Source organism: Camelus bactrianus, chromosome 3 (genome assembly GCF_048773025.1).
Source record: "Camelus bactrianus isolate YW-2024 breed Bactrian camel chromosome 3, ASM4877302v1, whole genome shotgun sequence".
Lineage (NCBI taxonomy): Eukaryota > Metazoa > Chordata > Mammalia > Artiodactyla > Camelidae > Camelus > Camelus bactrianus.
Window position 1 is genome coordinate 111,179,959 of NC_133541.1, and position 27,411 is coordinate 111,207,369.

The following is a 27,411-nucleotide window of genomic DNA, read 5'->3' on the forward strand; positions in this document are numbered from 1 at the left end:
CCTGGAGCCGGAGTCCCCTCTGCCAGTGCATTGCCTCCCAGGCCCCCGGAAGGCCTGCCCACAGTGCTGAGGGCACAGGAGAGCCCATCTATCTGCCGGCGGTGCTCCCTGAGATGCCCGGTGTTCTGTTTCAGCCAGAGCAGAGCATTTACAAAGGACCAAATTCCCTCTGATTAATCTCTGCTGAGATCCCTTTTCTTCTTGGTGACAGAGACGAGAGACTGTTCTGAAAGGCATGAGTGTATTTTCAGAAATTAAGATAAATTGATACATGCCATCAGGGCTGATGGATTAACAATTTGGCTCCAATTTCAGACCAGGACATCTATCCTGATGGGAAAACCCCAGAAAAGATGTTCCAAAGGCTCTGAAATTTCTAGAAGAGTCATTGACTCTCTCTCTCAGTCTCTCTCTCTCTCACAGCCAACAGAGCTTTTGTTTCCAAAAGGCGCAGTCACATTATGAGAGCTCTCCTGCTTGGCAGTTAGATGCTTCCCAGTCCTGGTGGTTGGATCAATCTTTAACTCTGTAGTCTGGCCTACACCCACCTCCATAAACTGCTCATCACCCCTTGCTTTCCCCCGACCCTCCCCGTTGTCCTCTTCCCCATTGCATTAGCTGGGACTCTTGGCTACGGGCGACCAAAATCCCAGTCAATCTGATTTAAGCAAAGAAATCAGAACTGTGGGCCACACAACATTCCAGGCCTGGAGCCAGGGACTAACCCAGCTCATTCAGGCTCTGTCTCTCTCAGTCCCTCAGCTCTGTTTTGTTCGGGGTTGGCTTCCCTCTCAGACAAGCAGCTCAGTGGAAAGAGAGCTTCTATTTCCCACCCTTCCTGCAGAAATCCCCAAGTTGAGTCTCCTTGGCCTGCTGGTCCCTTACACACCCCTGAGCACTGTTCTGATTGGTCAGCTGAACTCACATGCCCATCCTAGAGCCAGGAAGGTGGGATGGTTCCTATAGGTCCACCTTAGGGATGGAACCTACTGGTTCCCCAAAGGTAAGTCCAGGCACTGTGCCCAGAAAGAGGAATGGAGGTGGGTTAGGGCAAACCACCGATATCCGCCTCACCCAGCCATGTAGAACTGCTCACAAGCCCCAGGCTCGTGTGCCTGGCCGTCTTCATAGACATGTTCATTCTTCCTGAAATGCCCTTCCTTAGTCTGGCCAACCCACATTCATCCTTTTGGGTTCAACTCATATCAATAGATGGCTTCCTCTTGGCCTTACCTGAGCTCCCTGTGCTGATTAGGAGCCACCCCAACACCACGCGCAGCATGGCTCCAAATGCGTGACCCAAAGGTTGACCTGTATCCCCCACTGGACTCTGAGCTCCCTGGAGGCAGGGAGTGGGTCTTGTCCATCTGTGTATCCCTGTTTTTGGCCCATGATAGGCATTTTAAATGACTCCATCAATTCCTATATGATACAGCTGCCTTCATCCTGCCTTTCTCAGACTTACATCTCCATCTTTGGGTAATGGTGGTGTAGTGGATAGGGTACTCGGTGAGAAGGAAGGGCACTGGCTCTCTGTCCATCTGGAGACCCTGGACCAATCACTTGACCTCTCTGGCCCTCCCATCCCAGATGGTGCTAATATAACTTTCCTTCCTGCCTGAGATCAAATAAGATGCTGTGGAGAAAGCCCTTGGACTTAATAGAGGTGCAAGGGTGGTTTGGATTAGAGCTGGTGGTGGCAGAACAAGCAGAAAGGGGACTGCACAGTGTCCCCAGGAGGCCAAGGTTAGGATATCTTCCACTCTGAGGTCCAGGAGAGAGAGGTATCTGCAGGACAACATGGCTGAGCCAGTGTGAGAAAGATGGGGGCTTTGGGGCAATGTACGTGGGTACATCTTTTGTTAGCAGTTTGGCAAAATCTGTTACATTTCAAAGCAGGCACAGCAGTATTTGACCCAAAAATTCCAGGCCAAGGAGTTTAGCCAAGAGAGACAAAAGCCTAGATGAGCAAAGATTTAGGTAGGAGCTGTTTGTTGAAGCGTTATTTATGATAGGGAAAAACTGAAAATGACCCAAATGTATACCCTTAGGGGATAAATAAGTAAGAGCACATCCCAACAGAGGCGTATTATATAAAAGAAGTTAGATGCCTCCAAAATTGTGTTAAAAGACGTGAAAATAGTATATATGTGATTTCATGTTCAGTATTTTAAAATATGACAAATGCAGACAAACAAAAACACCTAAGAAGGATATCCTGATACAGCTGACATTGCTGAGCACTCACATGTGGTAATGTGTCGGGCTGTGTGCCCCCATTTTATAGATGAGGGAACTGAGGCTTGAGTGAAGCCACTTCCACAACGTCGTGTGGTTGCAACGGGGATTTCAGCCCTGCTTCTCTGACTTCAGGCTGAACCCTTGCCCTGATGGCCTCTGAACCATGGTGCCACGAGAGCCTATGGCCCCTTGGGGCATCGGGGTGGGAAGGCTACAGTGTGGCTGTCCTTTGCTAATAATGTGTGTCTGTGACACTGAATGCATTCATCATCAGTACATATCCCTTTTAAAATCAGGAGAAAAACTAAGACTTTTTTCTAACTAAGAATAGGGGGAAACATTTTTTCAGCCCTCCCTGTCATCCATCTCTCCCCATATACATCCCAATGCTTCATTTGGACCATTTGCAAATTCAGGGATGAGATTCTCCACAAGTGAGGCTTAAGAGTAGCGAGTCCTGGTGCCAGGACCCCAGGGAACGACAGAGCCCTGAGCACAGATTTGTAGGGTCTGCTGCAGGAGGAGGAGGCGGCAGCCCCGATGCCCTCGGAGAGAGAGATGGAGATGTTCTGAGGGTCCCACCGGGCAGGCTGGCAGGAGCAAGGGAGTGGTGGGAAGCCACACTAGGGGACGAGGGAGAGCCCTGTTCTGAGAGGAAACTCCCCAGCCCCACCCCGACCCCGCCAGCAGAGGCAGAAGGCCTCCAGGGTGAGTGGGTTTGCTCTGTCCGACGCTGGTACAGTTACCCAGCCCCACACTGCCTTGGGCAGAGTTAAAAAAGACAACTCTCAGATTTTCTTTCCATAAAACTCACAACATGGTCAAGAGGATTGAGTGAAATAGGGTGTATGAAAAGAAGGTAGGATGCCCCCTAGAAACTACTCAGGGGTGGTGTTGTGACCTGATGCCCCGAGTGCTAAGGCCAGGGTCCCTTAGATGGAAGGTGGCAAACCCCAGGTGTCCTGACTCTAAGCCCAGTGCTCATTTCGCTCCATCTAGGGTTGCAACCAAGAGAGAGGCCACGTCTGCAGGGGACCCCAGAAGTCAGGACCAGCCCTGAAGGGGTTAAGTTGCCACCCAGAAGGGTGATCCAGGGCCCCCACGCAAGCAAGCACCTGCCTCGCATCACCTCTCCTCATCCCCTCCACCGCCCCTTCCAGCCCCCTCTGACTCAGACCAGCTGCAGTGTCACTGCCGGGAACCCGGTGCTATCTCCTTCCTTCTCTGGGTTATCTGAAAATGCTGGGAACTTGCTCTGCTCCTTGCAGCATTTTCCCCCCAGCCACATGTACCCAGACTTTCTAAGAGCTGTCTGCCGGGAACAGGGCAGGCATTCTGCTCGTGACTATCAGCAGCCATTGGAAATTCTGTGAGCGTCTATCTGTGGGTGCCTGCCCCTCCCACCGTTCCTCCAGGACGATGGCTCAGAGGCTCGAGGGTCACCATACGTTGCTCCCTAACCAGCCACACAGCCATGTCTTCTTGCCTTGGTCTTTCATTGCTAAAAATGCGGTAATAACTCCTTCAGAGGTTTGTTATAAAAACTAAATGAGATAAAATGTTTGTCCTAGAGACAGGCAAAAAAGAAGGCAGTCAGTAAGTGGTTGCTGTTTAGATCAGAACCTTTGTGTTAAAAAAGGAGGCAGAACAGCACAAGATAAAGTACATTGGCTTTGGAATCAAACCACCTGGGTTCGGGTGCAAGCTCCATCAGCTAGTCACTGGTGACTTTGGGAAAGTGACCTAACCTCTCTGATTTCTCCATCTGTAAAATGGCAGTAGAATGATCCTCACTTCATAGCTTGGGTGTGAGCATGATTAGCCAAAATGTGTTAAAAGCTTAGCTCAGCACTTGTCACATAATAAATAATCAATTACGATGGCCATTAATGTCGGCATTGTGGTTTATGTGATGGGGCTGCCGTTGCAGGAAGACCGGAGTGGAAGGAGCTTTGAGGCTGGCAAGACAGAGGCCAAAGACCTTGGCTCTGAGCCCAGCTCTGGAATGAACTCTCGGTAAGACCTTGGACAGCTCACTGCCCTTTCTGCTGAACTTTGATTTCCTCACTAAAAGGGCACTAACAACCCAAACTCACAGGGCTGTCAAGAGATACAGTGTGAACTGGCAGGCACCATTAAACCACGAGGGGCTTTCACTAATCCAAGATGTACTGGTTCTCAAAGTGTGGTCCCCAGCCCAGCAGCATCGGTATCCCTTGGGAACTTATAAGAAATGCAGATTCTCAGGCCCCACCCCAGACCTGCTGAGTGAGACATCTTAGGGGCGGGCCCCAGCAGTCTCTGAGCAAGCTCACCAGGTGACTCTGATGCTCACTCGAGATTGAAAATCGTGGCTGTAATGAGTAGGCAAGGTCTCGTACAGAGTGGATGCTCCGGCGAGGCTGTGGAAAGACAGAGTCACGTGTAGGTTAGTTGACAGGTTGGCCTGCAAGTCCCGACACCTTCACCCCACTTTCAAGACTCTACATCAGTGGGTCCACCCTTGGCAGCCAGTTTCTGTTCCATCTCTTCCAATAGGGTCTTAGAGCAAGGCTGACCAATGACCAGGCCATGTGTGAATGAATAAATGAATGAATGAATGTGTGTTTGTCCTGGGCTGCATTGTTCATGTGCCCAATAGAGAGTAAAGGTGAGTGCACCTCAGCTGGCTCTCAGCAGCGTCCACACGTGGGGTCCAGGGGGTGGGGAGAGGGTTGGAGGTGACCCGAGCAGGGGCAGAGGCCTTGATTGCAAGCCCAGGGTGACCCCTTTGTTCTGCAGACAATACAAGTGCCGTTGGGGGTCTTTGTGGAAGACCATCATGGGCTTTAGAAAGACCAAACCAGGAGGTGCAGTCTTCCCTGGAGGTCTCAGATCTGCCTCATTCTGGGAGCCCCCTCCCCGATTCCACTCTGGGCTCTGCCACTTACGAGCCGAGGAGCCCTGGGGAAGGCACTTGATATCACGAGGCCTCAATTTCCTCACGTGTAAGAGGCACGCTGGTACCTTCCTCACTGGGTGGCTGCAAGATTGCTCTATTTCAAATACGAGTCAAAACCTAACACATCCTGCAACTTTACTGAATTCTTTTATTAAAGGGAAAAAACCCTAGTGTAAGGCAGCCACCCCTCATTTTTTGGCCAAGTTGACTATAAACACCTCAGGATATTGTTGAAACAGTCAAATATTTAATTTATTAATTTATATACATCTGCTTTAAACCATATCATATAAGAGATTAACTTAAAAGTAAATTTTTGTGGATTTTTTTTTAAACAATTTTTTTTCCTACTCTTACCAACTGTACCCAAGGGTATAAGCATCTGAAACTAGCATGGTGGGGAGGATGTAGCCCAGTGGTAGAGCGCATGCTTAGCTTTCACGAGGTCTTGAGTTCACTCCCCAGTACCTCCATTTAAATCAATCAGTCTGACATGAATGAGGTCCTTTCATGCTGGTAAGGCTTCCTGAAGCAGTATCTTGTTGTTCGGAACAAGCTAATACATTCAAAATAGCCTGACCCTCTAGAAGATGATGATCCAACACCATTCCTTCTTTCTGAGGAGCATCGCATGGCAGACGTATGGCACCCAACACCAGTAGTGACGGCGGTCATGTGTCCAGGTTAACACCACTCGGATTGCTCAGAGCCCTCGGTGCTTCAGAATTACCTCATTCCAGCCTCATTACAACCCTGGGAGGTAGACACAGTTCATCCCATGTTGCAGATGAGGAAACTGAGACTTTCAGATTCACAAAACTTGCTTAAGAGCCTGGATCAGACCCTCAGTTTTAACTCCAGGACCGAGTTCATCACGGCTATCCTGTGTTCTTCCTAAGCACACAGATAATGTGGAATAATTGGTGATGATTATTATATTGATTGCATATTAATGGTGGCTTCCAAGAGCAACTGACTAGAGTTTGGGCTTCATTGGGGTCCTCAGCCGAGATGCCAACAGCAAAAGCCATAGCTGACTGCCATCTCCCCGCCGTGGGTAGGGAGGGTGCCCATCCCTTCCTGGTTGGTTTCTAGGCAGGTTTCCCTGACGGAGAAGACTCACCCAGCCCCTGCTCGCTCACGCTCCCCTCTCCAGGGTGGGCCTCTCACCGCTCCCCTCTGGGCCCCATTGTGTCTCCCTGATGCTCATCACCACTCGTTTCTTTCCTCCTCAGTTTAGGAGATAAGAGCGAGTAATTGTCTTTTATAGACACTGTAATGAAGCCTGTCATCACACAAAAGAAGTTTGCTAATAAAATAAATCAAAGCAGCCATGAAAATGAATGGGGAGCAAGCTTTTACAATTAGATTTGTGCTTGTCTAGTGGCATGGTGCTTCCAGGGAGAAGACTGTTCTGCAGGAGGAAACAGCGCTAAGAAAGGGATGGGCTGGGTGTGTTTGGGAAATCCTTAAGGTGGAACAAGGCTCCCCCAGCAGCCAGCTGCATCCCCCATGGGGCTGGAGGCTGGGAGAGGCGTGGAGGGGGAACGAAGAAAGCCAACAGCAGAGAGAGGCTGCAAAGATGTCATCTCAGTGGCGTGTCTTTGTCCCCATCCAAATGTGATGGGGTCCCGACCAGACATGATTCTGGCTCCTACCGGCACTGCAGCTCCTTTCCCTCTGCCGCCAGCTGGGCTCTTCTCCTGCTGGGGTGTTACCTGCGGGGAGAGGAGAACACCCTTGGGCTGCCACCCATGACTGTGCCCCGCACACATGGCCCTGTCACTCTCCTAGTGAGTTGCTGGTTCTGCCACCAGGTCAGTTAGAAAAACTACATCATCTCTCTGAGCTTCAGAGCTTTCTCCATTTGGGAAATCGGGCCATAGGATCAAAAACATGATGGTGTTGGGCGAAAGGGCAAATGCCAGATCATTTCAAGGTGGTGGTATTCCTCATCCTTTCGCAAACAGAGATGACTGACATGAATCAGGTTTGCTACAGGCAAGCATCAAGCTAAGTGCTCTTCACGGGTTGTCTCAAGTCATCCCAGCAGCCTTGCAAGGTCACAGTGACTGTCACCCACAGGTCACAGATGGGGAGAGTGTGGCTCCCCAGGTCACACCGCTGCACAGGTGGCGGTGGGACTGGAGAGCAGTGCCTACTTATAACCCCTGAGCTGTGGTTGTCATGGGTCTTGGGTGGCTGCTGCTTCAGCTGTGAAGGGGAGTGGGGGGCTGGAGGGTGCACAGGTTGGTAACCTGGACCATGAGCTGAACCTGGGGTCCGGGACCAGCTCTGGCCAGCTCCCCGCCCCAGGGTGAGTCTGGCTGTTACCATGTCCCTGGATGGAGAGCCCTCTCCAGCCTCGGGATTCTGCCAGATAACCAGCAAACACCATGGGAGTGGTGCCTGCTGTGTACGACGTGTTCTGGGTGGTTGGGGGGAGTTCAGAAGAGTTAGGTGTGCCCTGCGTGGGGCCCCCCAGACTGCGTAGGTGCTCCCAGAGGACTCGGGTTGGCAGCAGCTTTCGCTGAACAGGTGTGCGTCTCTGTGAAGGCAGTTCACGTTCTGACTCAGCTGTCAACGAATCACTACCAGGGCAGGGTAGCCGGGGAGGGAGCCCATCATCCGTCCAAAGCCAGGGCTCCTGCTGGGCTCCGGGCATCCCGGGAATCCGAGAGCATTTGCATGCCTCAAACCTCTGAGTAGATCAAGGTCACCCTGGTCCCTCAGGAACCTTCAGGCTGATGGCCAGCACAGTCCAGGCCAAAGAAACCTGAGGTCACAGCATATACAAGGATTTGGAAATTGATCATCGGTCTACATAAAGGAAGGTTCCCTGCCAGACAGAGCTGGAGACACAGCCTCGTTAGCTAATGCAAGTTTAATATGGGGTCGAGAGAGCTGGATGCTAGCCTAGTCAGCCGCCCAGGAGATGTTCAAAAATAGAGCACGGTAAGGTGTCCCCACCTGCTCGGTGCTGCTCTGCCTCCCAAAAGGCAGGTGGCTATATCCACCAGACAAAAGCGTGGCTTCCACATCAGTCACTTTGTATAAAGGAAGAGTTATTGTTATAGGATGCTGGCACCTGATCAATATCTCCTGCTTTGAAAATAAACTTCTTGGCTTGGCCTTGACATTAATCTACCATCAGGAGCCCATTATCTCGAGACCAATGTTCTGTTCTATTGACTTGCTCAATTTTTTTTTTCTCTCCCCCAAGATCAGAACATAATTGCATTTCTCCAGGCAGCGTTTCCACTAATGGCAGCCCCACACGTGCCTGTCCACTCGTGGGAAGCCCGGGACAGAGTACGCCTGGCAGGAGATGATGAGGGACTGAGGACCCTCAGGTGTGCCAGGTGGAAGAGCAGCCTGTCTAGAGCCCCTGAATTAATCAGGACACGGAGCCAAATCCCCAATACCCCGTCGAGCAGTTCAAGCTGGAAAAGGCTCTTTTGCCAGAGAATCGGAGTTGTAGATGCTCCCCCTCCTACCCCTAACCCCACAAACAAGGGACTATGGCAGCAAGATGAATACTAAATGTCCTGAACTCAGCTGTGTCCCACCATCACCACAACCCCATAAACCCTAAATCATGATTGCTTTTTACCTGCAAGAGCACTGGAGGCCTTCTCTCTCCCAACCCTGTACCCTCCAGGCCAATCTCCACTCCGCGGACAGAATCCTCTTTGTAAATCAGGAGTGGATTGTGTTGTTTCCGTCACTGAAGACTTTTGATGAAGACTCTTTCTTGTGCCCTGAGAGACCATTATGATTGTCCCAGCTCACCTCTCTGACCTCCCCTCCCGTACTCCTCCCTTTGCTCCCTCTGCTACAGGCCCCTGGCTCCCGACCTCAGGGCCTTTGCACTTGCTCTTCTCTCCGCCTGTTCTCTCGCCCCTCAGATCTGTATGTTACTTTTGCCTTCTCATCCCTTAAGTCTCGCCTCAAATATTCCCTTCTAAGTGAGTCTTCCCCTGACAGGTGGGGGTAGTGCAGCATCCCATACATCCGAACAATGAGTCTACCCAGTTACCGTGCTTTGGCTTCCATAAAGCACACATCACCCTCTGAAACTTCCTGCATTGGTGGGCTACTGCCATAGGAAGAAATAATCATAAAGCAGTAGTAAACAGTGATTATCTCAAAGTTTGTGTGGGTCAGGGACTTGGGAGAGGTTTTACAGGATAGTTCTGCCTGGGTCTGTCATGAGGTTGTAGTCAGGGTATCAGCCAAGGCTGCAGTCATCTGCAAGCTTGACTAGGACTGGACAATCCACTTATAAGTTGGCTCATCCACACGGTGGGCAAGTCAGGATCAGCAGGAGGCCTCGCTCCTCACCATCTGTCCTTCTCCATGGGGCTGTTTGAGTTTCCTCCCAACATGGCAGTTGGCTGCCCCAAAGCAAGTGATCCCCGGGAGTAAGGTGGGAGCCACAGTGTCCTTCCTGGCCATCACTGCTGTAGGATCCTATTGGTTACACAGGTCAGTCTTCATGTGACTCATCTGAGAGGGAACTGCCTAAGTGTGCCAATACCAGGAGGCAAGGATCACTGGGGGTCACCTGGGAGGGTGCCCACCACACTGTCCCTCCATGAGAGCAGGGGCCTTGGCCAACTTACTCATTGCTGAATGTGCCCAGTACGATGTTTGGCATGTAGCAGGTACCCTATAAATATTAGTCAAATGTATAAATGCATCCTGGCAGCATCGAACACTGCTGTGACTAGGTGCCAAGTCTTGTGCTGAGCATCTGACCAGCAATATCTCATCCTCTGAACCTGCCTCACTTAATCCTTTACAGATGAGGAACAGAGCCTCAGAGAAGTTAGATGCCTTGATCCAAGGCACAAAGCTGGATAGGGGCTGAGTCAAGATTTGTAGCAAAGGATGTGAACCCAGGACTGCAAGGACGCAGGGTGGGGTGCGGGGTGCAGGGCTCTGTTTAGGCTGGGCCTCTCAGTGGGTGCGAGTCTGCAACACAGAACCTGGCAGTGAGTAAGCACTGGGTGCCCTCCTCGCTGTTTTTACTGCTGCTGTGAATACTGTGTTTTCCTCCATCTCTAGTTCTGTGAGTGATGGCTTTAGTACACAATGCAAGCTGATGCTTTCATGAATGCACCAAGGAACACTGGCCTTTGAGGAGGCAGTGAACTGGAGGCAGAAATATCATCTCTCGCTTCTTGCCCTGCAGGTGTGGATGTGTGGAGGCCGCATGGAGGACATCCCCTGCTCCAGAGTGGGCCATATCTACAGGAAGTACGTGCCCTACAAGGTCCCTGCTGGAGTCAGCCTGGCCCGGGTAAGGTGCTGGCTTCCCTAAGCGGGTGAGAGGTCGGCCTACGGCCATCAGCAGAGCAGAGGCACCCTCTGCCCCGGGCCTAGCAATCCCTAGGTGTGAGGATGTTCCCCCACCCCACTCCCCAGGTGAAATCCAACTTAAAAGAACTTACTTAAAGCCTTACTTAACCACTTTATTTGCTCTGTGACCTTGGAAAGATTGCTTAACTCCTCTGAGCCTCTGTTTACTCCTTTGCTTCAAGGAAGCTCATTTTGTCCAACTCAGCATTGCCTGGAGAATTAAGAAGATAACACAGTTTCCCAAAGTGTGACCAATGAGATGATTTTAGGTGGTAGACAAAGGAACATTATTATTTACATGTGTTTAAAATGTGGATTAGTGTAGCAAATTGGTGATTTCACAGACATTATTACTTAGGATAAAGCTAAAGTATTTACAAAGTTAGACTAGCTATGATTTCAAGAAACACATTAGGAAAACTCAATACAGGTGGAGTGGTGTGTTTAGGAAAGACTGAGACAAGGTATTTAAGCTTTTAATAAACATCAGTGTCTTTCTCTTCTCCCCATCCCCTCCCAACTTTCATGCCAAAAATTCTGTGTCAAACTATTTTACTGCCTTAAAATGGTTTGTATCAATCACTGCTTGCATTAAATTGGTCAACAGTGTACAAATGGAACTGTTAGCCAGAGGTTTTTGTTTTGTATTTAATGAGAGTTCACTAAACCTCAATAATAAATTTTAAAATATTAAGAGTCTTGAAAAAAACCAAGGTGACAGCAAAAGAACAGCGAAGAGTAGGGAGGGTCCTCAGAGGGAAAGAGAGCCGCAGAGAGGTGCGGGGGGATCTGGAAACGTCACCGCACAGCTTTGCCTGGTGGAGACCCCTCCCGACAGGGAACCCGGTGCGAGCCTGTTTGGCTTCAGACCACACAGCTTCCTTCTGCTCAGTCCTTTGCCTACCCTCCCCTCGTCCTCTGACGACGTGTAGAATTGTAGCCTCTGGATCCCAGAAGAGCCCTTGTCCTGCGGCTTACAAGGAAGACAGGCTCGAAGAGAGCGGTCTTCCCGGGCTCCCTCCGCGGGTGGGATGCTGGGCTCAGGAGGCGGCCAGGGCTGCTACGGGGACCGGCGTTGAGGGAAAAGAGAGCCGGCAGTGCCCTCTAGTGGTTGAAGCTTCCAACGACAGCCGCCCCAGCCACCCGTGCTTTGGGTAGCCCGGTTCCACGGAGATCGGGTTCTAGATTCAGCAGGAGAGGCAGGAATCACGTTTCATCTTTAATACCACTGGCAATCCTGGAGGAGGTGCCAGGAGGGAAAACTACCCAGAGTTGCTGGAAAGCCCAAGCCTCCGACTCTTCCAGGTACTAGGGACTGTGAGACCACAGGGACACCTCTGGCCCCTGAGCAGGACGACTTCTAAAGCATCCTTTCCCTATCCAGAAATGTTATGTATAAGACCCGCCCGGTAAAGACACACTGCCAAGTCCTGTTTATTGATCCACAGATGAATTCAATGGCTAATAGCCAACTGTAGTAACATGTGAAGATTTCATGTGAGCCAGGCATGGTGCAAAGCATCTTACGTACTTCCATCACTTAATTCTCGCTTGCTTTTAATCCTCATTTTAGAGGTGAGGACAGTGAAATGTAGAGGCACAAAGTAAATAGAGCCAGAATTCTAGCCCACTTGGTTCTGCCCGGTGCCTGGCACAGAGCGATTGTCCCTTAAATAGTGACTGCTAATGACAGCAGCAGTATTCATGTCAGCATTAATATTAGCAAGACTGGGCAGTTGATTTCAATATCTTATCAGAATTCTGTGTTTAAATACTGTAACTTCTTTTTTCACCTGTCAGTACTGAATTAGTTTCTGTTGACTTAAAACCAGTTAATCTGGGCGGTGCCCATGTAGGTTGGCAGGACCAAAAGTGCCTGAATCAAGCTCCTCTGACTTTTCATCACAGTATCTAACTGCCCTCACCTAGTTGCAGGTCTTATTTTACATATTTGCTTAATGTTTTAACAACCAGATACTTCTGAAGCATTATCCCCCGGAACATAGCATGGTTAGATTTGAGGGCTGATATTGTAAAAGCCCAAAGAGAGCCAGATAAAGAGGGAAACCAAAGTCTTACTAAAGGTGTACAGACATCAGGACAGTCAGGCAGCAATGGAGCAGAAATTCAGGAACCAGCCACCAGCTTGCCTGCCTCAAGAACAAGTAGCTGATCTTAATTCATTTACTAAATTTGCTAAAATCCTTCTCATCTGTACCTCTGAGAAAGGGATCTTTGGGAAGGCAAGAACAGAAACCCACTCAAACTTGGCAAAACAAAAGTTGATTTTTGTTTGGAGACATTCCAAGAATCTGGGCAAATCCCTGTGATCCAAGCACGAGAAGAGTGGGGGGTGCCTCAGACAGGACTGGGACCCAGAGCTAGGAAGGTGTTAGGAGTAGGGATAAAAGGGGCACTCCTACCACTAAAATCCCACAGCCCTTTTCATGACTCGCAGGGGGAGAGGTAATAGAAATAAATGTGAAGTCCTTTACTTTGCTCCAGTCAACTGTACAGAAGATCAAGATCTGGGAGAAATGACTTCTTGAGCCATGTATGGAAAAATGCAGTTTCATTAAAATAGGAATTTAAATATCAATTCAAATTAGAATATTATGTGTTTGATCCTTTAAAAATAACCCTGGTGAATTTCAGCACCTTTCCTTGGTCAGATTGGCCATCCTTGCTTGTGGATGAAGAGAAAACCACAGTGGTCTCTGTATCCTGAGCAAATCAGACAGTGAGCCCGAAGACCTGGGTGGGCAGAACTGGAAAAGGAGAGTGTCCCGAGGTGCAGGCCCCTCTAGGCCTTCAGCGTTCTGAGCACAGTTTTAAATTAAAACCAGCCTCTGCCGTGCAGTGGCCCTCATGGGGTTAACTCTATTCCTGAACTGTTTTCTGACCCACTGTTGACCTCTTCAGCACTCAGAAAAAATGAGGCAGCGGCAAGGACATTTCGTAGTTTCCTAGCCCCAAACTCAGAGCCAACACAAGTGAGGAGTTGGAGGATTTTGGCTTTGATATCAGGGCCTCCCTCCTGTTGGCTTCTTTCCTCCTTACTAGGGAGTCAGCAAACTATTTTTGTGTGGCCCGTGAGCTAAGAATGGCTTTTACTTTTTTAAAGAGCTGAGGGGAAAACATCCAAAGAAGAATAATATTTTGTGACAAGAAAATCAGATTTCAATGCCCATGAAGCGTTACTGGAACACAGCCACACCCGTTCACTTACGCAGTGTCTAGGGCGGCTTGAGAGCTACGTCAGTGTTCAGACCATATGGTCTGCAAAGCCTCAGATATTTACTCTGGCCCTTTACAGAAAATCTGCCAAGCAGCCTTACCTTCTGTTTCTGGAGCAGTCATTTACACCGAGGTGTAAGTGCCCGATAACAGCCTCAAGCCCTAACTTGCTGAAGGGTAAACCCTTCAGAAGGAAATTTGGACTGCAGTAGGAAAAAAGCTTTCTGATAAAGCCTAGAGAATTAAGGGGGTTGGGGGATGTCTGGCAACAGCCAGGGGTTGGAGGAAGATGTTTGCGAGCAGAGCATGTCCCCTGAGCCCCAGGGTTGTGCTCTTCCAAGCCAGCTGTAAGCCAGCTTCCAAGCAGGCGGGATCTGCACTGCACACGGAGTGAGGCATTTTCATCACAGTTATGCAGAATTCCCTTTTCCTCTCTCTCCAAGTCTACTCACCAACAGGATGTTTCCTCACTGGCTACTGCCTCTACTCGCCAGTAATGTGCTGTCATTTTTTATTCATTATCTCTGGGCTTCACCAGGAAAGTAGCAGCTACTTTCACACCTCAGAGGATTGTGAAATACTCCAGCTGCTGAAGGAATTATACCTTCTGCAAATTATACTTTGTTTTTACCAGGCAACATGGGCAGCACCCTTCCTTGAATATGACAAAACCCACCTCAAATTGGGGTAAGCAGAAAGGGAATTTACTGACATGGAAGTGGGGAGTCCTCAGGTAGTTCTGGCTTCAGACATGGCTGGATTCAGGAATTAAAAGAAGATATGTGTTCCTGGCTCTCGCCCGCCACTCTGCTTCACCCTGCGCTGACTTTTGTCTCAGACAGGCTTTGCACAGGGTCCAGCAGCTCTTCTAGCATCCTATCCATCAGATCTTATCCTGCAATTCTTCCCTATGGTTCCAGAAAAAAATCCCACGACTAATGCCTCTTGATTCTGATTGGCTTGGCTTAGGTCACATGCTCATTACTGACCAATCCCTGTATCTGAGGCTGTCTGTATTCCCATTGGCCAGGCTGGGTCACATGCTTTTTCCTCCAGACAGTGAGATAACAGTAAGGCAGGGGCGGTCCCCAAAGGAACATCAGTGGGAGGTGACCACTAGAAAAAGAGGAAGTGAGAGATGGGCAAGAAAAACCACAGCAGTGTATCATTCAACTGTAAGTTGTAGAGTCCTTAAGACATGCATAAGTAATAAATAGAAATATAGAAGGCTTGCCAGAAAGAGAAAGAAAAATACCATATGATATCACTTATATGTAGAATCTAAAAAAAAAAAAAAAACTTATTTATAAAACAGGAACAGACTCACAGATATAGAAAACAAACTTATGGTTACCAGAGAGGAAGAGGGTGGGAAGGGATAAATTGGGAGTTTGAGATTTGCAGATACTAACTACTATATATAAAATAGATAAAACAACAGGTTTATACTGCATAGTACAGAGAACTATATTCAATATCTTGTAGTAGTTTATGGTGAAAAAGAATTTGAAAACGAATATATGTATGTGCATGTATGACTGAAGCATTATGCTGTACACCAGAGATTGAGGCAACATTGTAAACTGACTACAATGAAAAAAGTAGTAACTTATATACATATATAGAAGGCTTAAAAACACAGTGGGGCTAGAGTCTTTGATGCAACTTAAAAACCTCACCCCCCACCCCCACCGTCCGCCCCCACTCCCCGGACCTTTTGCACCCACTCCGGCCTCAGCCCTTCAGAGAGCCTGACCCTTGCACCTGCCTGTCCCCTCCAGAACCTGAAGCGAGTGGCGGAGGTGTGGATGGACGAGTACGCGGAGCACATCTACCAGCGCCGGCCTGAGTACCGCCACCTCTCGCCTGGGGACGTAGCTGCCCAGAAAAAGCTCCGCAGCTCCCTTAACTGCAAGAGTTTCAAGTGGTTTATGACCAAGATCGCCTGGGACCTGCCCAAGTTCTACCCACCGGTGGAGCCTCCGGCTGCAGCCTGGGGGGAGGTGAGCCTGGCGGGCGGGGCCAGCCGCATAATTGGGACCCGGGGTGCCCCGTGCAAAATGCGCGTGCAGACCCCCGTCCACAATTCAGGGAAAAAGCACAGGGAGAGGTATAAAACACATATGTCTTGTTCGTTGCTTTCCGTGGTCACCTAGCCTCGTTGTGGTGTTTTTTGTTGTTTGCTATTTAATGTTATAAGTAGAGAAAATTAGAACTTCACATTATTAGCATGGATTTCACCACTCATCTTTGTATTTTGCGGTGCTAGTTTTAAAGGCAAAGAGAGCATTTAACTCAGGTGCAGAATGGGTGAAATTTCACCATCTGTATTTCAAACCTTGTCCTTGCCATGTGTGTTTCTTACCAGGACAGTGGAAACACTGCACAAAACTAACTCAGCTGTTTTTATTTCACTTCATGATACTGTACGAGCCCTATCCGTGCTCTCTATCTTGGGCTTGCTGAGGAGTGAGGCTGAGCTGAAGGAAGAGGAACTGTAGGTGCCCCATCTTTCCCTTCCTTCTGTGCTCTTCCCTGCTGCTGAAGTGATTGGCTCAATCAGGGAAGTAACTCAAGTAAGACAGGACATGATGGAGTTCCCAGGTCCCTCCTGTGTCTCTGACCACCACAGCTCTTCTTTGTGCAGCTGAAGCCAGTGCTGTTGGAAAGGAGGGCGTGGCCTCTGGGACATGCAGGTGCCCCCACTTAGTCATAGCTGTGATAGGCTCCCCCGTCCTCACTTTGAGTCTCACTGAGCTCCCATGCATGTGGGACCCCAGGACTTGCGGGGAATCGCAGGTGTTGTGTGTAAACTCAGCAGAAAGGAACAGCAGATGCTCCCATAGCATTTATCACCTCATGCTCCGTGGTCCTGGCAGACCTCACTTACAGGCTCAAAGATAAAGTCGTTAGAGCGTTTAAGACAGCAACAGTAGAGCTTTAAAGCAAACAGACTCTGAATAAGGGGTCCTGGGTGGCTGCCCGAGTCCCACACCCAGAGCTGTCCTGCTGGAGGAGGAGAGTCTTACGTTAGGGAGAAGCCCTGCAGCACCAGATCCTGGCTCCTGAGTCTCCAGCTGAGAGAGAGATGGATGTACCGGGGCTCATGGCAGGGGCACAAAAGCATAAGCGTTGTGAGTGCCCGAAATTCTTTTTAAAGTGAAAAGGGGGGATTTATGGATTCCCATAGGAGCCTTGGATAGCTGTGTCTTCAGCTGCAAATACCTGGATCCAGGGGCTCGAATGACATCAGTCTCTTTATCTTCTGCTTAACTGCACTCCCCTTTGTGCTGGCCTCGGGCCGAGAGTAGCAAGATGGAGCCCAGAAGCGTCCGGCTGACAAACCCCCAGCTTGGCCACCCCAGCAGGAAGTAAACACCTCTCTCCCGGGAGAGCCAGCAGAGGTCCAGGAGTGAAGTCTGGTTCTTGGCTCCTGCACCCATTACTGTGGCTGTTGGAGGAAGGGGGAAGCAAGGGGAGGAGGCTCACTCTGGCCACAGGGTGGATCAGGAGTCGTGGCCCCAAGGGAAAATTAAGGTGTCACCAGAGGAAGGAGAGACGCGTGTTGGGCCAGCAGAAACACCAGGTGTCACGTGTTCACATTCACACAGCAAATTAGAGGGACCTTTCCCGACTCAGTCGTCGCCGTCTGCCCAGCACCACCCACCACCAACACAGGTTTTCTAGAGGAGGTGTTGTCTTGATTTCCCTCATGAGGCTCTTTGTTTCTTTGCCGCTTTATTGGCTTTCTCCCCCGTGTTAGTTCAGGTCCTCTGAGAAGGAGGCACCAAGATGGCACTGGACGTGCAAGAAGCTTTTTTGGAAAGACACCTAAGAGAAAAAATGAGCAGGGAGCCTGGAGCGTCTGGGAGAGCTGTCAGACCGTGATGCTGGTCTGCCCTCTGGAAGGGGAGAGGCGAGGGAGGCAGGCTGGGGTAGGAAGGGCCCAGCCTGCAGGTAGGCTACGAGGAAGTCTGGCCACGTTAATGAGCAGTCTTCAGGCCACATCACCGGCCAGAGGAGTCCACATCTCCCGGGAATGGGCTGGCCACCTTAGGCACTGGCTGGAGGCCTCCCATGGGGCTGTGGCCTCTTCTCGGACGTGGTGGTGGGTGCAGAACACAGCAGCTGGGCATTAGACTCCCTGCAGTGGGACATTGCTGTGGGGCCTTTTCACAGCCGCCACCCTCCCGACCCCGCAGTGAAACCAGGAGCGATGTCTGTGAAGTGGGGACTCCCTGCCATGACACCAGCACCTAGCATGGTGGCCTGCCCGTGGGCATGCTGACTGAGCACCTAGGCCCCCACACTCCCCCACCCTTCTCCCCACCACAGCAGCCCCATCCTAGTGAGACCACTGCTCTCCTTCGGATCCTGCCTTTCACCTGTCCTAAAAGGCAGAGTCCAAGGCCCTAACAGCAAAGACCCTACACCTTTTCTAGGGTGATTTTCGAGGTAGAGCCTGTAGATCCCCTGGAATGAGGGTAAACTTTTATTTCTGGACCTATGGATTGAATTCTCTGGGAGTCCTCCTTCTAAACCCCCTCACCCCCAGGACCCCGCACACTGTAAGACAGAGCAGAGTTTAGCAGAGCTGCGTTCTGCAGACCGAGTGTTCCTTTATCGAGAGGCTCAGGGCCTGTTCACCAAATCAGGGCAAGCTTTATGGGGACGATTCAGAGCTCAGCCCAGGTGATGCCTCTGCCTTGGTTCCCTCCTTCCGCCCCAGCGGGGGCCCCGGTGGGTATCTCAAGGTGCCTTACTGGTCCACTCTTCCCTTCTTTCTTGCCCAGATCCGCAACGTGGGCACGGGGCTGTGCACAGACACAAAGCACGGGGCCCTGGGCTCCCCGCTGAGGCTGGAGAGCTGCGTCCGGGGCCGCGGGGAGGCTGCCTGGAACAACATGCAGGTAAGGGCTGCTCCTGTGCCGTTGTGGATTTTCTGGCATTTGGGGAGTGTACACTGATATAAGCCTGTGATGCAGGTCCTTTGCAAAAGCAGAGGGTCAGATGATGCAGGGCACACACATGGGCCCTACCTGTCTTTATTTGCAGATTGTATGATTATCTATGTATAAAATTCAGTGGGAGAGGGGAGGATATAGCTCACTGGTAGTGCCTGCTTAGCATACATGAGGTCCTAGGTTCAATCCCCAGTATCTTCATTTAAAAAAAAGTCAATAAGTAAACCTAATTACCTCCCACTTCAAAAAAATAAATAAAATGAAAATAAAGTAAATTTTTAAAAAAGAAAATTCAGTAGAATCTACAGGGAAGCTACCAGAACTAATAACTGAGTTTAGCAAAATTGCAAGATAAAAAAATCAATCTATATGCTAATAATGAAGAATCAGAAATTAAAATTAAAACAAGCTCTCACAATGACAAAAAAATATGAAATACTCAGATATGTAACTGACAAAAGATGTGAAAAACCTGCATACTGAAAGCTACAAAACATTTCTGATAGAAATTAAAGAAATTCTAAATAAATGAAGATATATACCATGTTCATAGGTTGGCGGACTCTCCTGATGTTGGTTTTTTCCAAACAAATACCTAAAGGCAGCACAACCCTAACATTCTGGTAGGCTTTTTTGTAGAAATTGAGAAGCTGATTCTAAAATTCCCATGGAAATGGACAGAATATAAAGCAGCCAAAACAAAATTTCAAAAGAAGTACAAAATTAAAGGCTTAACACTACTTGATTCCATGATGTATCATAAAGTGTCAGTAATTAAAACAGTTTCATGTTGACATAAAGATCAATGGAACAGAATAGAGTCCAAAAATAGACCCAGTCATATATGGACAACCAATTTTTGGAGATGTTTAAAGGAAATTCAGTGCAGAATATATAATCTTTTCAACAAATGATGCACACTCATATGCAAAAAAATTTTTTTTAATAAACGCCATATACTATAGACAAACATTAACTCAAAATGGAGCATTCATAAATGGAGCAAACATAAAACCTAAAACAAAATCTTTTAGAAGAAAACGTAGGCAAAAGTGTTTGTGACCTTGGTAACCCAAGCAATGATTTCTTAGATAAAACAACAAAAGCACAATTCGCAAAAGTGTTTGTGACCTTGGTAACCCAAGCAATGATTTCTTAGATAAAACAACAAAAGCACAATTCACAAAAGAAAAACACTGATAAGTTGGACTTCTTCAAAATGAAAAACTTCTGTTCTTAAACGGAGACTTGAGAAAATAGAAAGGCAGGCCACAGCCCGGAAGAAAATGTTTACAAAGCATGTATCTGATAAAGAACTTACATCTAGAATATTCAAAATTCAGTGAGAAAATAAGCAATGCAGTTTTAAAATGGGCACTGTACATTTTAGCAAAGAAGGTCTATCAATGACAAACACATCAAAAATACTTCATCACTTATTAGATAAATGGAAATTAAAATGATAACCTATTAAAAGCAAGGATGTCAGTGAATTGGACCCATACACTGCTGATGGGTATGTGAGTGGCACAGCTACTTTGGAACAGCCTGGCAGTTTCTTAGAAAGTTACGTGTTGATTCATCACATGATCCAGCCACTGCACGTGGAGGGATTTATCCAAGAGAAAAGAAATGTTGTGTATGTCCATACAGTGACTTGTACATGCATGTGCATAGCAGCTCTATTTGTAATATCGAAAAACTGGAAACAACCCGAATATCCAAGAACGGATAAATTGAGTACCACGCACTGAAGTACTGCTCGGCAATGACAGGGAATGAACTGCCGATAAATGCTGTTATTACATGGGTGAATCTCAACAAAATTATGTTGAATGAAAGAAATCACACCAAAAAAAAGAATATATACTGAATATACTGTGTAATTCCTTTTATTTAAAATTCCAGAAATTGCAAACTAATCTCTAATAACAAGAAACAGATGCGGGGTGACCCAGGGCACAGGGAGTGAGGAGGGACAGGAGGAAAAGATTACAGAGGGGCCTGGGGACGCTTTGGGGGTGATAGGTATCTTATATCCATTACCTTGATGATAATGGTTTCGCAGGTGTAAACATATGTCAAAATGTATCACTGTACACTTTAAATGTGTGCAGTTTATTTCATGCCAATTATTCTTCACTAAAGCTTCTGGGGAAAAAAAAAGTTTACCAGTCAAATACAATATGGGAACCTGGTTTGGATCCTGATTCAAACAGACTGTGAAAAGAAATAAGTCAGTCAGTCCGGGAACACTTGAACTCTGGATATTTGATGATTTTGAGGGCTTTGGGGTAACTTCTCATTGTTATCGTGGCACTGACCGAAGTATTTACCCCTGACATGATACCATGTCCAGGATTTGCTTCAAAATAATGTACAGGTGGGGGTGGGCGGCAGAGGAGCGGAGCTCTAACAAGATTGGCCGTGAGTTGGTAATCACAGAAGTCAGGCCATCGGAACAGGTGTGGTCAGTATACTTTTTTCTGGACCGCCGTGTGTAAAATTTTCCATAATTACCAAAAGAGAAAGTCCCCTAACTTTGCCATCCACTCATCCTGTCCCTGTGTGCGCAGGTGTTCACCTTCACCTGGAGAGAGGACATCCGGCCTGGAGACCCCCAGCACACCAAGAAGTTCTGCTTTGACGCCATCTCCCACACCAGCCCCGTCACCCTCTACGACTGCCACAGCATGAAGGGCAACCAGCTGTGGAAATACCGCAAAGTAAGAGGCCACGCGGGGGATCGGGGAAGCCAGCTTGATTTTAAAAAGAAAAAAAGCAATGTGGTGCCTCACTCCTCCCCAGATCCCCTCACTCCTGCATTTGGTCCACAAACCTACCGTGCCCAGCTCTCCAGTCATTCAAAAGAAGCCAGAAATCCAGCTTTCTGGATTGTGAAATCTCTAGAATCGTAAATGTTGGCAACTGAGTCCATTTTTTTTTAAACAAAACTGCCCTGAGAGCCAATGAAATTTGACTGGAGACGGGCAGTGATTAGGGTCCTGGCACGGAAGTGATGTGCATCACTTCTGCCTGCATCCCGGAGGGCACAACTCAGGCCCGAGGCAAGGCCGACAGCCAGGGAAGGGGGCAGTGTCCGCTGTGTGCTCAGGAGGAAGCTCAGACAGGCCTGGGAGCCTCCCTGCCTCCCTGCTCTTGCCGCTGCTGCTTGTCCATCTCCCAGCACTGCCGGGCTGATAACCTCCCTGTTTTGCAGGACAAGACCCTGTACCACCCCGTCAGTGGCAGCTGCATGGACTGCAGTGAAAGCGACCACAGGATCTTCATGAATGCCTGCAACCCCTCCTCCCCCACCCAGCAGTGGCTGTTTGAACACACCAACTCAACAGTCCTGGAAAAATTCAACAGCAGCTGAGCCCTCCGGTTCCCGTCCAGGCCTGGCGGGGTCCCCTCCGGCACTCACTGCCGCCGCCGCCCTCTCCCAACGGAGGCGGGGCTTCCGTGGGCCCCGTCATGGAAGAGGTGCTGGCCCACCGGGTCAGGGCAGAGGGGACCCTTGAAGCTGGGCAAGGTGTCCCCCTGGCCCAGGGGGGCCCTGAGTGATGGAGCTGCAGTGGAGAACAGACCCCACAGGAGGCCCCCTGACGGCATCGTGGAAATCTGGAAACTCTGGAGAGCCTTTCAGCTCAGTCACCTCGTTCCCTGGAGCATCATTCGGGAGTAGTGCCAGGGCAGCCCTCAGCCACCCGGAAAGGGGTCCTGCGAGGCTGCCTGGCCTTCCATTGACTCTTTAATGATGGTCCATTAGAAAGAGAGACAAATTCTGTCTTTTGGGGGGCAGCTTTTAGCACCAGCGCCACCCGTAGCAGAAGGGAAGGAAGTCTTTCTGCGGGCCACTGGTTTCAGCCTTTTAAATTTTTGCCTGCTTTGGGATAACTGCAGTTACTGCCCAGCGTCTGTTCTCTGTCACAGCCCGGGAGACGCAGTCGAAGGCCATACCTGGGGCCCTCAGAGTGTTCAGTACTCAACACGGGCCAGCTGCCAGGCCTGGGGTTGGAAGCGGGACCCCCAGACATTCCTTTGCACCGTGGACATCTGGGGGGTCTCCCCTTGCTCTCGGGGTACCAGAAATGCCCATTCCCGTGCCGTCCAGGCAAAGGACAGCCCGGCCACCAGCTTTTCAGGGCTGCGTTTCACATGGCCTTGAGCCTGTGGCACAGGCCTGGTAGGAGCCCTCCAAACTAGAAATTCTGGCTGAATTTCCCTCATCAGTGCTTCCATTTCTCTCTATCTCTGTCTCCTCTCTCTCTCTCCCTCTCTTCTCTCTCTCGGGCAATTACCTGCCACAAGAGAGGAACAGAGGTGTCGGGTGTTCACCTCACAAAGTCCAGAGGCCTCCAGGGTGGACCGTGGGCACAGCACCTAGCCTCTGACTCATCATGGTTCTGGTTTTCATATGGAACTTGAGGATTTTTTAAGAACTCTGTAATTTGATCATAGGCTCGGATGCCACATGGGATTCTGGTATTCTCACATCCAATATGGATTTTTAGAATGCTGTGATGAAAAGAGCCAGCCAAGGGTGATACGTGCAAGGCAGCCCCCAGCCTAGACATAATCTAAGTCCAAGGTTGGTGGTGTTGTGGTCCATCAGCTCATACTGGAGGCCTTGGTGTGTCCCGGTCCTCGGCCCAGACCTCACGCCTGCCACCTCCCACCAAGGCCGCAGCCGCAGTGGAGAGCAGGCCCCAGTGTCCCACGAAGAGGTGTGCACCCAGCTCCATGCCCGTCCTTTGTGTTCACCTCTTGCTTTGTTAATTTTGTGTCAGACTCCCAGAGGGCTCCCAAACTAACAGGAAAGGTTTCTGTAACCAGCCTCCCACCCGCTGATTCCAAAATGGAAATCGCCTTCTATAGCCTGTGGCTCCCAGCAGCTAGCCCAGGAGGCCCCTGAAATCAGTATTCCACTTAGAGTCGAGCCTCTCAGTTGTGTTATTTACTAATGAAATAACTGAGGCACAAATCTGGGAGCAGAGCCACGAATCTGCTTCTGCAATGCAGGCTGATCTCAAGGCCATCAGTCAGCTGGGGAGGGAAGGAAACCCAACCACTACCACCCCGAATAAGCATGTAGCTGGCAAAGCATCACTTCCACATCTGCCTCAGCACAAGCCCTGCTCCAGCCCCCGTCCTGCCGCAGGAGAGGCAGCCCCGAGCTTGCCAAGCTTGCTTGTCCAAGTGAGTGCTCTGTCCTTACAGGTGGCCCTCAATGCGAAGGAGTCGAAAGTTGAGGCCCCTTCCAGAATCTAGGATAACAAGTGTTGCAGTTTGGGAGAGGTGAGTTAGGATGCAGAGTAGTGCAGCATCATTAAAATAAAAACTGTGCCTTTTAAAAAGAAAAAAAATGCAAATGTACAGCCAATCCCAAAACTTGAATCATTTCCTAGTGCCTTGCTAGACAAAAATAAAGGGGCAGGGTTGGGGGAGGGGGAACATTTTTGGTGGTGTGTGCAGTTCCTGTCGGATGAGTGTGTGTTTCTTAATGTCTGACCTAAAGCAGGAGGCATTGGGCCCAGAGCAGGATCTAGGACGGAGATGGCCCCCAAGGGCCAGAGGCCAGAAGGTGTTCCACTGAGTGAGAGTGACACCCCAAATTTAAAGGGCAGCTGGACAGCTTGTTTAGTCTGGCCAAGAAGGGCCTCAGCAGTCCCTGGGAGAGGCCCTGTTTGGAAGCCACGCCTGCGGTCTCCCATCCTAGCCCCCAGGTGGAGTGCAGAGCACTGGCTAGATTTCCAAATGGTCCCACTCCAAGCGGTGACAGTGTTCTCTGCAAGACGGGGATGCATATGGAAAGCAGGAGCAACAGCAAGCAGTCCTCAGCTATCCTCTTTTCCATCCCTTGGTTCTCTTTTTGAGTCTGGTTTTGCACCATCAGCAGGGATGGGCAGGTCCTCTGAGCGCTGTGGCATTTGTAATTGCTGAGCCCATGGCTGCAGGTGCTGCGACTTGACACAGCAGGTAATCGGGAAGGAAGGAGAAAAGGCGTTTGTTAACTAACCAACTGATTGCACATACTAGCCACTCATTGTTTTGTCTTCATTTGGCAAAACCACCTGTTTCAAGGATCCAGGTCCCTGCACCACCCCGGCTGATGCTCAGGAAAACAGCCAGGAGCCTGTGGAGGTGCTGTCAGCCTGTTAATGGGTGAGAACGTGGACCCCTTTTCCTCTGAAGCCTTTCTTCTAAGCCTGAGGTCAGAAAACAGGGTGTGGCTAGGAAGTCTCGTGCCTGTGTGGCCCACCAGTAGCCTTTCCAAAGGGAGAGTCCAGAAACATTTAGGAATGCAAAGAACATCTTTGCTGTACATACAAAGCCTTGCAGGTGGCTGCATGTGCAAGCATGAGTGTGAACAGCCATTCCACTTTGTGCCTCCCGTTGGGGTTTTCAACTTTTAAAACAGTCCAGAAATTGTTAATTCCCCATTTTAGGAAGAAATAGCTCAGAGGCAGAAGGGGATACATCCACAGAAGAGATCTGATGGGTGATATGACATTAGGACCTAGGGAGAAAGGGCGGTTCTTGCTGAAGATGTAGCACATGGGTTCCCAACGTCCACGTCATATCACTTTTCAAACCCTCCTACCTGTTGAATTTCTTTTTCTTAAGTGGCTCCGATTTCTTCCTGTGCATCTCCATTTTACCAGTCTCTGGAGTTAGAAAAGAGTGGCAAAGACTTGACAGTAGGAACTGAGAAATCTGGGCTCCTTGCTTCAGCAATCCCTAGTTTGTACAGATTGGGTGATCTTTTATAATTCTTAGGAGGCAATGCATTTTTAATTAAATTTTCTGAAGATTTCTGAGTGGGGGAGAGGGGCAAGGAGTGAGTGTTGTTCTGGAGTTACTTTCTGCTTTCAGTTGATGCTTTTTCGTGTGAAAAATCCAAGGAACATTTTAGTTCAAACTTCATCCTGAGCCAAGGCCCACTGCCACCTCTGGGGTGGGAGTTGGACCTACGTTGTAAGTGACAAGGTCCTCTTAACATCCACTCCACAAATGGCTTTGATTCAGCCGGGCCAGACAACAGGGTCAGGCTTCTGCTCTGTGGTAGGCTTGAAGCTGGATTCCAGTGGGATTCCAGGCTGGGAATATTTGAGAAGTCAGACATATTCCGTAATGTAAGCCCGAGACCGCCAACATCTCATCTTCTGCCTGGAAAAGTGAGCCTTTGTGAAGACCTGAGTTACCATGTACAACTGTGATTGTGACTGTTGCTGAGTAAACCTCCAGACTTTTCTCTAACGTGGTCTCTGGCTAATTCCTTGTCCTGCGCCATCCTCCATGCCATCATTCCCCAACGTATTCATCGAGCACTTACTCGGTGCCTGGGCCCTCTGCTGGGTCCTGAACAAATTCCCAACAGCCATCATTCTAGAGAGGAAGCCAGACCTAAAACAACTAACCACAGTGATTTCCGATGTGAATAGGGCTATGGAGGATATAAAAACAAGATATTTTAGAGACTGTGGTAGGAACCAACATCAGGTAGGACGGTCTGGGAATGCCTCTCTATGAGAGCTGAATGACATGAGGAGGGAGTATGAGCCAGGAAGCAGTTTGGAAGAAGAGAGTTCCAGGTGAAGGAAACAGATGGTGCAAAGGCCCTGAGGCAAGAAGGAGTTCCTGTGTTGAAGGTGAGCTCGCAGACTCAGGTGGGGTAGCCCACAAAGGGTCTTATAGACTACATCCAGGAGTAGAGGATTTCAGGAGGGCAGTGACAATTTAAAACAAGCTTAGCTCATTTCTTATGCTCACCCATCAGCCGCAAGTCTCTGCTTACCAAAACATTGTGATGCTTTTGAGTATTAGATTACATAATAGAGTGCGGTGGAAAGAACACTGGCTGGCCAGGCTTTGCAACAGACTCAGTGAGATCGTGTGCAAGTCCTGCCCCCTGTCTAGGTCCCAGTTTTACATGGTGAAATGAGAAGTGTTTCAATGATGCTTCCAGCTCCACCTCTGGTCCTGTGGTTGAGTCTTGTGGGGCTACAGGTGACTATGAGCAGAAGCTACCGGCTGGTGCTGTCACTCAGAGCCCACCAGAGGGCGCTGTGGACCATGGCTTGGAGAAGGCTGATTAACGGGGATCTGATCACTGGCTGCAGCCGCAGGTTTGAGCCCTGGAACAAGAGGGTTGATAATTACTTTTGTAACTTGCGTTGTTTTTTTGTTTGAAAACTTTTACCACTCATGAATAAGATAATTTTCTTTTAAAAAATACAATGGTTTCTTTAAAAAGATTTTATTGGGGGAAAAAAAAAAAAGAAAGGAGGGGAAAACATTCCATGTGTAGGGGCAGCATGAGCAAAAACCCGTGACAGGTGTGCTGGTCAGTGAGGTTGGAACAGAGTGGGAGAGAAAGAGGAGGCGAGAAGGAGGGGCGGACAGAAGCCAGACCCTGCAGGGCCTTGTGGGCCTTGTTAAGGAGTCTCTGGATGTTATTTTAAAAGCAGCAAGAACCATTCAAGGGTTTTAAACTGGGCAGAGTGTGAGCATTGGTTGTGAGCCTGACAGATACATACCTAGAGCCAGGAATGACTTGCTTGGGGTGCTGAGCACATGCTAGGCACCCGGGGCCTGCAGAGGGAGAAACAAATCCAGGGCAGCTGGCCCTCGGGTGCCTCTTCAACCGCTAGGAAGAAA

General features: G+C 49.3%; 1 protein-coding gene across 3 annotated transcripts in view; it reads left to right on the top strand.

Annotated features, from left to right (window-relative positions):
• GALNT10 (polypeptide N-acetylgalactosaminyltransferase 10) overlaps window positions 1–26,010 on the top strand; it is a 260,577-nt gene extending 234,567 nt beyond the window's left edge. For all 3 annotated transcript variants that reach the window (XM_074360971.1, XM_074360972.1, XM_074360969.1), the window contains 5 exons: window positions 10,380–10,487; window positions 15,565–15,786; window positions 18,577–18,693; window positions 21,324–21,473; window positions 21,968–26,010. In XM_074360971.1, coding sequence (XP_074217072.1) covers window positions 10,380–10,487; window positions 15,565–15,786; window positions 18,577–18,693; window positions 21,324–21,473; window positions 21,968–22,126 — 756 coding nt within the window. In that variant the 3' untranslated portion in view covers window positions 22,127–26,010. The remainder of the gene's footprint in view (window positions 1–10,379; window positions 10,488–15,564; window positions 15,787–18,576; window positions 18,694–21,323; window positions 21,474–21,967) is intronic.
• Window positions 26,011–27,411: the final 1,401 nt, after the last annotated feature.